We start from the raw sequence: 13,893 nt of genomic DNA on the forward strand, positions 1-13,893 counted from the left end.
AAAAACACACAGAGCACCTAAAAGAGTAGAACCAGTAACACATACTCGATATACACCACAAAACAGAAATCCAAAACTCTACACATACTGCAAAGTAAGCTAAAAGATATTAGGGAAGTGATAAAGTAAATTAAAGATATGTCATAACTAGTAAAACAGATGTGAGAAATTTCAGAAAAGAATTGTAACAGTATAAATCATTTCAGAAATGATGACTAAACTAAAAGAACAGGAGATCAAATAAACTAAACTGAAAATACCTAAAGATAAAATAAAAAGGTAAAACAGGTTTTATATAAAAAAGAAATGATGAGAGGGATTCAAGAGTAAAGGCAAATGTAAAATACAAAGACTACATAACACACATCAAATCAGATACCAGACGGAAGAAAAATAGAGAGTAAGGAAATAAAATAAGTATTAAAGTTGTAATTTAATCAATGCTCCTAGAAATTTTTTAAAAAGGGGATTATATGTTATATGAACACATTGTAAATCTAGAGAAATCAACCCTGAATGACCAATCACAGAACATATTCTAAGAAAATTATTTTATTTTAAAGAACAAGCAACTAGAAGAGTTAGATTAAAATTACTCTTTGACAACAATGCTTTATAATAGAAGAAAATTGAATTATATACTCCCATACCAACAAAAGAAAAAAAGTAATCTCTTAATGAACCACTATGAAAAGGCCTCTGAGAAGTGTTCTTAAATAAAGAGGAGGTTGGAGAAAAATTTTTTAAATAATAAGTGCATTTATTTAATACACTACAGTCTGTACAGAAAAGAGGAAAGGCAGGGTGAGCAAGCCAGCGGGCCAGCCAGCTGCAGTTGGCTTTGTGCGCACTACAAAAGGCTGTGGAAGGATAACAATAACCCAGCAGGGACCAGGTAGATCGAGGGAAAGGATGAAGAGTAGTCTTCTCCTCACACACCTTTTTCACTACATGCGCTTCTTACGGCTGAACCACTTGAACACCTTAAACCACTGGTGTGGGAAGAGTACTTGAGCATTTTTAAACATACTCTTTTAAAGCTTTCCCTGGAGACGCTAAGGGGAGCCAGACTGAGGACTACTGCTTTAAAAGTGAAAGGAAGTCAAGTCATTGAAGCAAAACAATGAAGAAATCAGTGAAAACTGCTACAAAATGTTTTCATACATTACTTTGACCTAAAGTCTTATTTAAGAAATGTACAACTGAAATTAAATAAAATACCCTCAAAATGTTGCTCTTTTTATATAAAAAATTCTACCAGTTTGTTATGAATAAACTTTAGAATATATAAAATTGTCGTTTCAATGTTTACTGTTCTAATACAGTTTGACAGAGAGGTTTTCCAAATATTAGTGTATAAACTGGACTTGATAATTCAGTTCATTCTGGAATAAGAAATAAAATGTTTGCTTGCATCTCACCGTAAGCCCCCCATAATAACTCCTGAAACAGGGACTGGGAAGAAGATGGGCACCCTAACAACTGAAATGTACTCATTTCCCAATATCTAATCAAGTCTAAAATATATTACTAAGTGAAAGGCATTATGAAACCAACCCAGACATAAAATCTTCATTTTTCCTTTCATTTTTTCTCTTCTTAATCATTCTTAAAGAGAGCTGAATAAACAAACAGGATGTCTTCAAGCTACACTTTATATTTCCTTCAGCATTCTCCACTTATAACAAGACAGCAAGTACATTTTGAGTGTCCTCTGCGGAACTGGTTAATAACTCGCTAACTAGCAGCCTCTGGCTAAGCAACCAACTGTGCAACACTTGACTAGTATTCACTTTCAAATAGTACACAAACATATTAAAATAGTATCTATTCATATATGAGTAATATAACCTGTGAAATCAATAACAGAACATAGGCAGTAATTTGAATAAGTACAATTCCATTTATGAAGTCAATTTAAGGTCCTCTGAAGCACTGTATTTTCACATCACTTTTTAAAAATTAAATTCTCAAACAGAAAAGTAACATAATATAACCAAGAAGCATTTCAATAGGAAATGGCATTGGGAAGAACTGGCCCAGCCTTTGAAATATTCATACAGAAAATTCCCAAACCAAAGGTAGCCTGAGGTACCCATACTGACAACTATTAGTGATGATAAGTCAATAATCAGTTGTGTCTATTAACTGATTTTTTAAAATGTGGCAATGTCATAAGACGTGCATTTTGATGAGTTGCCAAGTTTGTTCAGAGCTTATCACAGGTGCAATGGACTTGCTCCGGGCGTCGAAGATGACAAAACGGAATCCAAGTTGTACCAAGATGAGTTCTCTCTACAAGTTTTACGAAAAGTCCTTTAAATAGCTACCTCTAACAAACACACATGACTCACTTTTCTTCCTCTGGTTAGCCCACACGCCCTGGACAGAACAGGAAAGGAGAGGTGTGCACACCCCCATTGTACTGCGGAGTTCACAGTATTCGTTATTTCCTTCTGGTACAGGCACATTCCCAAACCTCCACCTATCCTGCTAATTAGACAATATCATAAAACAACACCGTCAGAGTTCCCTGTAACAGTTAATGGTGTTTTAAGAAAAAGTTTATTAAAAGATTTCACAAACATTCCATTTATTAATTACTCTTTCTCTAGTCAGACTAAAATCTTGGCAAACCCAACACTAGCCTAAGTAAGAGTAGATTAATTAATAAAATTAAAAATTCAAGCCCTGCATTTTGAGATCTCAAGAAAACACTTGGAATTTTCATGGTGGTGAATAGGTATAAATTTTGTTTTCTTTTTCTTAACCGTCCACATTTTATATAATAAACATTCTTACAAATACATAAGCATACAAATATTATTTCAGGAGAAAGGCTTCTTAGCTAATTTAATCATGTCAATACTCTCTTTTCATATTCTAAGTGTTTTGCTTTATTTAGGATACCAAAGGGAGGCAGGCACCAATATATTATCCATCACATCATAGATGGCAAAAACCTTTTTCTACTGTATTAACTTCCAAAAATATTTTGAAGACCTCTATGCCATAATATTAAAAAAATATATGGATTGTCATACTCTACAGAAAATATATGTTAAATATATTTACACTCAAATAACTGAGGAATGACTGTCCAACTATTAATTTAAGCAAAAAAAATTAATATATATTCACTATTAAGAAACTCATTTTTGCTAATATATCCTCATATACATATTAGCATACAGGGGCTTCCTTTTATACTCAAAAATTTAATCATATGTATTCCTAAGAAATTATTAGATAGCATTTTGTACCACTTTGAAAAAAAGGCTATATCCCCAGCAAGAAATGGATTACAGAAGGGAGGTCAAATAGTAAAGCCCAAGATTTTCTAAAACCTTGTTAAATCAATTTAAATATTTTTTTGAAAGTAAATTTTCAGAAAGTCTAACACATATACCTATATATGCACAAACTAGGTAAACATATATGCACAAACTAGTAAATATAAAGCAGATATGGAAACTGATGGGTTATTTCCCAATTTAAGTTATCCAGATTTTTATTTACCCCTCTTGTATCAATGACTCCATGAGTTAACTACTCAAACTGTGTTATAACTCAAAATATTTGCTTTAAATTAATGTATCCTAAGATTGAAATTAATTTTCTGCTGTAGATACAAAAATATTATTTAAAATTTTAAATGTTCCTTGCTAATCCACTTCCAGACTAAGATGAAGGAGATGCACTCCTCCCTATGTATGTCAATAAGTACAGCTAAAAGGCCTGACAAATGGCCTTTTATTTAGAACAAATGTAAGAAGATTCTAGACGGTGGTAGAAAGGAAGACCACCTTGGGACCTGAGGACCCAAGGGATGACAGGGCAGTAAATTCTGTGAGTTTTCTTTTAGCCTCGTATAATAAGATGGCCAACAACCACAGGGCACAAACAAAAGCATCCTCAAGAAATGCCATCCCTCTCCAGCCAAAGGACAATGTAAGGGGCAGAACAGGACACTTCTAGATAAACAACACCCTATGATAGCTATACCCCACGGGAAAAAATATGAGCCCTCCAGCTCAGTGAGCAAAGGCCAGAGTGCTGAGCCCAGACTTCCGTCGTCCTCACCCAGCTATAAAGTGCTGCCCTGGCTGACCCCTGAGGTGGTGACAGAGAAAACCATGAGGTCTGGAGGCACTTTTAGGACATGCATCCCCACCCAGAAGTAAGGAGGCTCCATGTCCCTCACCCTCCCAGTGAGAGAAGAAACTGAGTGGGGAGCCAGAACTTTCACAACCATTCAGAAGTAACAAGGCCTCCTGGCTCCATGGCGTTAGCACAAGCATATGGCAAACAGCTACAGAGTACCTCCACCTCCTCCAAGACAAGGCCTGGAGGGGGCCTAAAATTCCACTTTCTCTCTGGAGTAAGGAGGCACGCCTTCTACCCAGGGTGTCAAAGGAGGCTGAGTGGGAAATCTGCAATCTCACCCCACACCTGACATTAACAGAGTGGCCTCCACCTTCCCCCAACCCTGCAGTGTCTGGTTGAGTGGCCTCCCTGAGGCCTGTTAAAATACAGTATTTTACACAAATACCCAAAATGTGCAGGATATCATGAAAAACCACTCATCATACCAAAACAAGCACTGAGCACTATTTTCACTTTTTGCCTTTTTAAAAATAAAAGCTAAAATCCTCTTTGGAAAACAGGTACTGATGTAGGTCTTTCATAAAAGCAAAGTAGTGAAAGGCGTACTTTCAAAAAGGCAGAGGTTACCTGTATCAGCTGAACAGCATGCCTGCCTTTGAGTTCAATTTGGCTATGAGACCTCCCAGCACATTTTTCTATCACTTATTCATCCAAGGTGATAAAATACTCCGTAAGTTAATTCACTCTTTTAATCACATTGTATGAAGAGGAGAGAGGTCCTTCTCAGTACTGAACTAAAATCATCTGAAAAAAGATTTCTTCAGTAGTACTGCTTCCTGTAAAAGGAAGACCCTTTCAAATTGAATATTAGTTTTGAAGAATCAAGTTGTAACTATTAAATTATCACTATCAAGAGCAAAAGCAATAAATCAATGATAATGCCACTTGGCATTTAGATAAGTCTTTACTGTGAAAATCTCAAGCGCTATCCTAGACCAGATCCTAGATGGTTTCTCGGGTATGTTATTGTCCTCATTAACAGATTGAGAAACTAAACTTGTAAAAGTACACATCACACTACAGGGCTCAGAAAAAGTCAATGTAGACAGAAGAAAACTCAAAGTTCTGTCAGTACTCAGTACTGTGCCTTCTAATAAGCACCTTAATTCCAAGCATGAGGCTGGTAATTGTGGCTGCACACAACGCAACGAGCCCTTGGTGAACACGGTGCATGACAGTAGTTCACATTCATTCAAGAGTATTAATTGAGCCCACACTATATGCCAGGCTATTGCTCTAGGTGCAAGAAAAGAAAGTTCCTGATCTCTCGGCCCTTACACTCTGGTGGGGGAAAACAAAAAATAAACAAATCAAAATAAAAGAACAGGTGGAGATAAATGCTATCTCCAGGCGGAGGGGCCAAAAAGCAAAGAATAGAAGCTAGGGAATGCCACGCGTGTATACAGTTCCCGTTTTCTGTAGCACAGTCAAAGAAAGCCTCCACAAAAGCAGGTATCTGAAGATTCTCTGAGACTTCTTAAAATATAATTTTCAAAAAGTTAAAATATGACTCATATAAATATAAAGTGAACATACATCAAAGATTTCTTCTGTTCACTTATTAATAAATAAATCACTTATGTTAAGACTGAACTTGTCTCATACTCCCTAACCTAACGTATTGGTAAGTAGTATCATTCATGCCCTTGTCCACCCCCATTAGAGTAATTCATTTACAACTGGCAACCTGACTTGATCAGCAACTCAAACATACCTGTTTTTTGTAAAAAGTTCCTTTCAGTGCAGCGTCAACTGTTACAACAACAGTAAAAGTTCACTTACAATTAAATATATAAAACCAAAAAAAAAAGCCAACTAAATAAATCAGAAGTTAAGACTGGTTCAAAGTGCATTTGAAGATATATATAGATATATATACTTACATACTTATATAATTTAAATAATGGATGGTTAGATAAGAAACAGTGCTAGGCTAGAGAAAAAAACTGGTGATTGGCCTCCTATAGGATTATCTTTTCTAACAAACAAATTATTTGCATAGTCTCTGGGAAAAAATATAATCAGCATGCAACAGCAATAAACCATGAGTCAAACAAAGCACATTCTCCTACATGATCCTTTCGTAGGTCTATTAAATGATGTTCCCACAGATACTGAAAGAACATACTACTCAGCCTTTTCCTTATTTTCATGTTTTGCCTCATTTTTAATAGAGCTATGTAAATATCTGGAGGTAAGGCATTCCAGGCAGAGAGACTAGGACTAAATCATGAACCATTTCCCTCCACTGGCCACTCCACCAGCCAAGGAATTCCCCCCAGGAGATGCACACATTCCCCTGGCCCTTATCATGAAGTGTGGTGTAAGTAAACAGCCAGGGTAAACTGGAAAAGATGAAGAAACCAGAGGACTTATACTGGAAGGAGTATGAGACTTGAGGCTGGGAAATGATTTGATTTACATTTTTAAAAACACTACTCTACCTACTGAAATAAAGACTCATTAAGGAGAAGAGCAAAAGCAGAAGCTAGAAGACTACTTAGAAGACTATTAAAATAATCTAGGCAAATATAGTATGGGAAAGTTGGTAGGGGATGCCAGCTTTATCTGAGAAGGTGATAGGTGATACCTGCCTGAAGACCTGGATGATATATAAAAAGAAAAAAATGCAGAAAATTAAAAGAAGATTGTTTCAGGGACAGGGCTAAAGCAAAATGAGAAGAGGCAAGGGAAAGACAGGGAGAAAGCATAAAGGAGAATATGCCATGCATTGCAGGCAATGAAGGACTCACTTGACCTTAGTTTGGATGAGATGAGAAGACACTAAAGGTTTCACAGCAGAAAAATGGCATCAACTCTTAAGTATTAAAGAGATCATAGTGACTGCAAGATGGAGAGCAGTCTATATGTAGGCAACAAGAGAAGCATAAAGATTAGTCAGAAAATACTTTACTATTCCAAGGGAGAAATAAGGATAGCCTAGAATAAGTTGGTAGCAGTGACCATAATGACAAACAGTCAAATTCTGGGTATTTTGAAGGTAGAGCCAACAGTTTTTTCCTGAAGGAACAGACATGGAGTAAGTACAAAAAAAGGGTAAATGCCATTTTCAGCCATAGCAAATGGAAAGAGTTGTCATTTACTGAGAAGGGGAAGAACAGGAAACTTGAGGAGGCAAAGAAGAGGAGACACTGATTACAATATATGAAAAAGGTTAAATTTCTCATTTTGGGATTTATAAGATGCTAAACTTTTTTTAAATATAATCACAAATAAGAAAAATCAGATTGCCTAAATTCCAAATTTTATCCATCAGAAGCAGAATACTTTTCACTAAACTGAGTCTCAAACAACTAACCTTCACAGTTTCTCACAGATTCCTACTCTTCACAGTGGCATTTATCATTAATTTCATCCATGTTGGTCAATATTTTACATACTGATTGTTCATTCAAAGAGTATTTATTGAGTACTTTTTGCAATTATATTATATACTTCATCAAAAGGCCTACATATTAAGTTGTAAGCATACACGGTTTACCTGAAGTTCTTTGTATCTATCTTGAAAAGAAATGGCATCTTGCTCTTTTTCTTTAAGGAAATCTTTTTCCAAAACACTATGCTTTTCTATCAACAGTTCCACATCCTAAAAAAGAAATCCAACCACAAATTATGTAATATGTAATGGCATGAAATACATTTAGTTTTTTTCAATGAACATACCAGAAAATGTTTGGTAAAAAAAAAGCCCACAGGAAGTTCAATATTATTACAGATTATATGCTTCTAACACTAAAATTATTCATGCTAATAAGTGAATAAAAACATCTAAACTAACTGCAATCAACACAATCTATTTCAACATATACTTTCTATAAATTTGCTATGGTCTTTTTATAGATAAATTTGCAGGAATGAGAAGTGAGACCATAAGTCAGTAATTTACTAAAATAGCTGTGTGTCTAAGTACTCTTGTCAAGTGTCCCATGACACCTGACTTCACACAGGAGCAGGTTGGGTGTGAGTAAATGGCTGGGGATAAACTGTTACCAATCTTCTAGACTATATCAGAAAAACAATACTACCTACTTTCAAGGTAAATAAGAACAAGCCAGAAAAAAGGCATTAGTTAGAAAATAAATCTAGGAAAAGATGTTCATGTCTTTGAAAGTACACATTTAAGACAAGAGATTACTTATCAGAGCCTTCTAAGTGATAAACTCAAATGACTGACTGAAAACTATAGCCAAGGAGGACGGCATCTTCTCCCACTCACTGATGAGTTTGTAATCACAGACTGGGATGATATCCATTTCCAGAATGTAAAGTTCAAACATTTATTTTTTTAGGAAACTGTAAATATACCTTTTTAATTCTCTGTTTTTCTTCTTCAGAAACTTTGAGTTTCATCTCCAGACTTGAAATTTTCTGCTGAAGCTGTATGTTTGATAGGTTGGCTCCAGGATCCTCAGAATCATCCGCAAGAGCAATTGTTCCATTACTTTTCTCATCAGTTAAACCCAATGGAAAAAGTGAGATATCCAGATCAGTGTGTGTTGATTGCTGAATCTGAACCACATTAAAAAAAAATACACAAGAGGGAAAAGTTTACACTGCACCAATAATGAAAACATCCAAAGGGCACTAGAAACCACATTTGGAAATTAAGTTGTAGCAAGGGTTCCGAAATTATTTCACCCTTTAAGTAAATCAACAGAAGACCTCAAACTGTTACAACAACCTGATCTTTGCAGTAAGACACAAAATTTCCTCTAAACTGTAGAGTTTAAAGCAGTATTTATTATTTTGCAAATAAAGCACTAAAAACTTAAAACTTTTTCTTATACTTGAAAATGTCAACTATGTATAGACACATCCGATACCCACCAGTCCTTGAATTTACACACACACCCAGAATTTGCTTATATTTAAACTGTAAATCAGAATTTGAAATTTATCAATGCTCTCTAATTAATTATCACTTTCCAGTAGATAACAAATGACTCAATTGTGTACAGCACTTGAGAAATCTGGACAACATCCAACATCTAGCACAAGCCTGGATCAATAAATATTTGAATGAATAAACCCTAGAACTGTTATCTTTTTGGATATCACTCTTAAAATCACAAAGAATACTCTAATACCTGAAAACAAATAATAAGCATCCCTGAAAAGAGAAATAGTTATTCTTTTTTGTTCTTACTTTCCTTTTTGAAGTTGAAGATTAGAAATACAAAACTAAGTCAATTTTAATAAATGAAATACTCAAACCATATTTTGGTAACTAAGGCTACTTAAATACCTCGCAATTGTTCCACAAAACAAATATATTATTCAGTTTTTTAAATTCTAGATATTAGCCTCAAAGTTAGAATGCCTACAGAAATATTTTTCAGGAAGAATATAAAGAGAAATCAGAAAAATTTTAAAGCTTCAATTAAATCAGTATGCAGTTCTTTTAAGCATGCGAATTTCCTATAAAAATACGACTGCCTTTACCAGCGTTTTCGGAACAGCCTGACCGACAGTGCTGTTGTCGGCATGCGTCATCTCCGGCGATGAAACGATGTGCTCAGAAGAGAGGCAGCCAATGGACGGAGAAGAGTGGTCATGGTCCAGTACAATCGCAGGAGAAGCTGGAGAAAGATGGACTCCAGATACTAGAGGAAAACAAACAAGCAAAATGATGAGTAGAGAGGAAATAAAGAATAGGTTAAAGGGAAGAAAGACAGCAGAGGGAGGGAAAGGGGAAAGGTTAGGGAAGTAAAAGCAAATTGACTGAATATGAGGATTCCATAACTATTCTTGAAGGACTATTACCTGAAATCTAAAACGAGTGTTTCTTAATTTAACATGATATTTCCACATGAGACCCAGGCAAAAGGAACAATTTAATAATAATGTCTTAGTGTTTATCTAACACATTACCATAAGAAGTTCATTTCCAACTCAGAGAAAGCATTCAAACCTATTACCTATCTATTGAGCTAGTTAACAAAAAGCACTAGTGTACCTACGAGTGCCAGGCGCAGACAGGCACTAACTAGGCACTGAGAAGACAGCAGTGAGCAAGACAAGCATTTATGTACTCAGTGAGCTTATGACCCCAGTAGTTAAGTGAAATCAACTATTTATTACAAGAAAGTGAGCTAAGGGGAAAAGAATTACTTTTTTAAATAATTAATAGCAACTGTCTCTGTGTTAACTTCTTTTTCAACAACAAAAGATTAAAGTCAATGTTAGTTTACTGAATTTTTTTTTAGAAAACCAATGTTTTTCTAACAATTCTGTAATTAGTTTTGCAACAAAACATTAGATTGTGATTGGTTCAATAACAAAAGTCACAAAAGGAAAACCAATTGATGTGGGCAAAATAAACTGATTATATTTATATTACTTTATTTTCCAATGTTCTTTCTAAAAATTCGAATACATTGACTTTACTATGTGCTTTAAAGTTTAAGAAGAGTAAATTATTTTTAGCAATAATCCACTTGTATGTTCTGACTTTCTAAATTATAAAGACCTTTATTCCACATTGGCATCAGTGGCAACGTCGGCGAAGTTCTACCATAATTTCTGGAAGGCAGCGCACAATGCAAATTGCATGTTTGCCTGAAGAAAAATATTTATATGGTTATTAGGTATTAGTAAACTAGAAAATGCATCAATTTCTGATTGGTATCTTCTGAGATCATTTTGTTTTCTTGCCTACACTTTTATAGCAACATTGTGTCTTTAGAATAGTATGTTCCATACTCGATAAGATATTCTAGATTCTCCCATAAGAACTTCACTATTTTAATTAAAATACAGAAAACTAGAATTTCAAGTCATATTTGTACTTGATATATCTTTTTCAGGAATTTCTTTCTAAGAAAGTAATTTCTGAAAAAGAAATTACTATTTTCACTATTCCATATGTTAACAGATTTCTCCGAAATGTCAAACATTCTAATTCTAAATTATAATTTATAACAAAAATCTTATTAATTTTAAAGGTATGAAATCAATACTGTCGTATATAGTAAGAGGGAATACAGTCCTGTTATTAAGACCATAGACTCTGGACCCTAACTGCCACACCAGGTATAGAGCAAGTGGCAAGGTTACTTCCCTCAGTTTCCTCATCTGCAGAATCGACATAGATTTACCTATGAGGCACAAACTGAAAAAAATATATATGTAAATCATTTAGCACTGTGCTGATACCATTTTCATTATTATTTCAAAGATTAAATTTCATTAAAAGAGTATGTTTCCTTCAAGGCATAAAAGGTATGTATGACTATGATCCTGGATTCAAGAAACTCTTAAAAATATCATTCTGATCTAACTGCTGAACATTTTAACGTATCTTTACGTTTTCGTATTTACAGCCAAAATCTAAGACAAATGGCATCGGACCCAAGTGAAACTATCAAACTACAACATTAAATGTCCAAGTATGTCACGTTAGAAATAGAAGGGGAAAGTGGTAGAATAAAGGGAGGGAGAGAGGAAGTAAAGAGATTAAAAAAAAAAGGAGGGGAAAGGGAGAGGTTGAGAGAGGAAAGTAGGAAGAGGGCAAGAGAGGCATGCTCAACCTCAAACCTTCCGCTACCACCACCTGTCACACTTCCCCTTCAAATGCAGTTGTTTTATCTCCAATGAGTTCGTCAATTTTCTTCTCCACTCAGCCGTCATCACTCCCCTGAACTCTTCAATTAAGACTCTTATCAGTTGCTATTAAATCAAACAAACTTCTTATTTCATCTTTCTTTAGTTCTCCAGAGCACTAATACTAGTGACCCTTCCTTTACCTTGCAGTTTCCCTCGGCATCTGTATTCCACTCTATCCTAGATCTCCTCCTAATTTTTTACTACATTTTCTTGTTTTCTTTCCAGGCTCTTTCTCCACTCAGTCTTAAAATTCACTGTTTCCTTCATGCTCTGATCTCAATATTTACAGTATTCTTACCTCTTTCAAAATCCATTATTTAAATTATCACCTATAAGCTAATGATACCTAAATTCGTATCTCTAGCACTAACCATTCTACAGACCTCCAGATCCATACAGCTGTCTAGTAGGCACGTCAAACTTACCCATCATCTTATGTAAACATGCTTTGCTTCATATTTTCCATTTTAGTTTATAGTATCTCAACGAGCTATTTGTCCAAGCCAGAATGATACCGCTAAAGGCTGACTTTATTCCAGTCACACTGTGCTACCAACAGGTACTGATTATGTCAGTTTCATACCTCTGTGACCTCACAATATTACTGCTTGAGTAAAAGCCATAGCTATAGAGTCAGAAATGGTTTCACATTTCAACAACAGTAACCTACTTGTTATGCAGCCTTTGGCAAATTACACAAACCCATCTACACCGCAGATTCCTCTTCTGAAAATGGGGAAATGATATGTATCTCAAAATGATGTAATACTATCCCTTTTTATATTAGATAAGGTAAATAATATAAAAACAAGTAAACCACATAGAGTTCACATAGTATTAACCCATTTTTACAAGGCACATAAGCAAAACTCTTTTCTTTATATATATATAATATATAAATATTTATATATATATACAAAAAGTGATTTTTACAAAAACAAGGAAATGATAATAAATTCTTAGGAAAATGCTTTCTTCTAGGGAAAAGCACAGGAATGCGACAAGAGTACTAGAACTGATAATGTGATTGTCTTGTTAAACAGTAGATTCATGGGTGTAATTTTTAAATATAAGAAATATAAAATAGACATGCTTAAAAATATTATGCTGAAGACTTCCTGTTTCAATGTCCTTCCTGGTTGTAGTGCTACATCTCCATGGGCTATATATTCCCACAGATCAAAACTTGCTCTGAATATACAAGTTAGGGGGAAAACAAGCCAAACTAAAGATTAATAGGAACCAATAAGTTTCCTCAAAGAAATGATGCTTTTGTGAAAATATGCCAAAAATCAACTCTAGACTAGCAAACAAGATTTGGAGTTGCAAGTCTTTCCGACACCCTGCTAGTCACATCAATACTTATTCCAGACATAAGGAAAGTTGAACCTAAAATGACTATAATTTCCATGTGCTTTCAACATATGAGAAATTAGTGGGTTTTTTCAGAAATTTATCTGATAAATAAAATGAAATGAAAAAATGAATAAGTGATGCTGTAAAAGAGAACATATAAACATATTACCCTCTAAATGGAAACAAGATTTTTTTCATTAACCTCTTAAGTTTTTCGCTATGCTCGAAAACGCGCATCTTCACAGAGTGTTGTGTGACTAGTCATCCAATACCAAATTCACCATCAAAATATACATATGGGCAAACATTGTCCACACAGATAGAACCAAAATATTATGAAGAATTGATTGTACACATGTGTTATGTTGTCTTAATATATGAAAAACTTTAAGATTAATAGAAAATTACAAATTCCAATATTTAAAATATAATTATATTCTCACCTAGCCAAGAAGATACAATTTCTAAAGTTTCAAAATGTTATAGTATTCTGTGGTCTATTAAAAGTTGACTGGTGTTAGCTTTCATACCCAAAACCCTTAAATTCAGAGGGTCAAGTATACCCAACAGCACCAAACTCAGCCAAAATTTTTTAAGAAGTAGAAACTACAAAACTTGTTTTTTTGCCATCTCGTTTGTTTGCTGTATATTTTAAGTCTTAAGCGAGAGTACAGAGACAGTTTGCTTCATTTCAAACGTTGATTTCCTAGGATTTAGAGGATAAAAGGTCAGCATATACTCCTT

The 13,893-nt window shown here is 34.6% G+C and overlaps 1 protein-coding gene across 8 annotated transcripts in view; it reads right to left on the reverse strand.

Moving 5' to 3' along the window:
• Positions 1–13,893, reverse strand: part of CCDC91 (coiled-coil domain containing 91) — a 292,175-nt gene that overhangs the window by 187,038 nt on the left and 91,244 nt on the right. For 7 of the 8 annotated variants that reach the window (XR_008426514.1, XR_008426513.1, XM_053921692.1 and 4 more), the window contains 3 exons: positions 9,631–9,791; positions 8,494–8,697; positions 7,670–7,774 (listed from right to left, as the gene is read on the reverse strand). Coding sequence is in view for 6 of the 8 variants with exons in the window: in XM_053921691.1 (XP_053777666.1) it covers positions 7,670–7,774; positions 8,494–8,697; positions 9,631–9,791 (470 nt within the window). In the remaining 2 variants the exon portion in view is untranslated. The remainder of the gene's footprint in view (positions 1–7,669; positions 7,775–8,493; positions 8,698–9,630; positions 9,792–13,893) is intronic. The other variant, XM_053921690.1, reaches the window with a different exon arrangement.

Source organism: Desmodus rotundus, chromosome 3 (genome assembly GCF_022682495.2).
Source record: "Desmodus rotundus isolate HL8 chromosome 3, HLdesRot8A.1, whole genome shotgun sequence".
Classification (NCBI taxonomy): domain Eukaryota; kingdom Metazoa; phylum Chordata; class Mammalia; order Chiroptera; family Phyllostomidae; genus Desmodus; species Desmodus rotundus.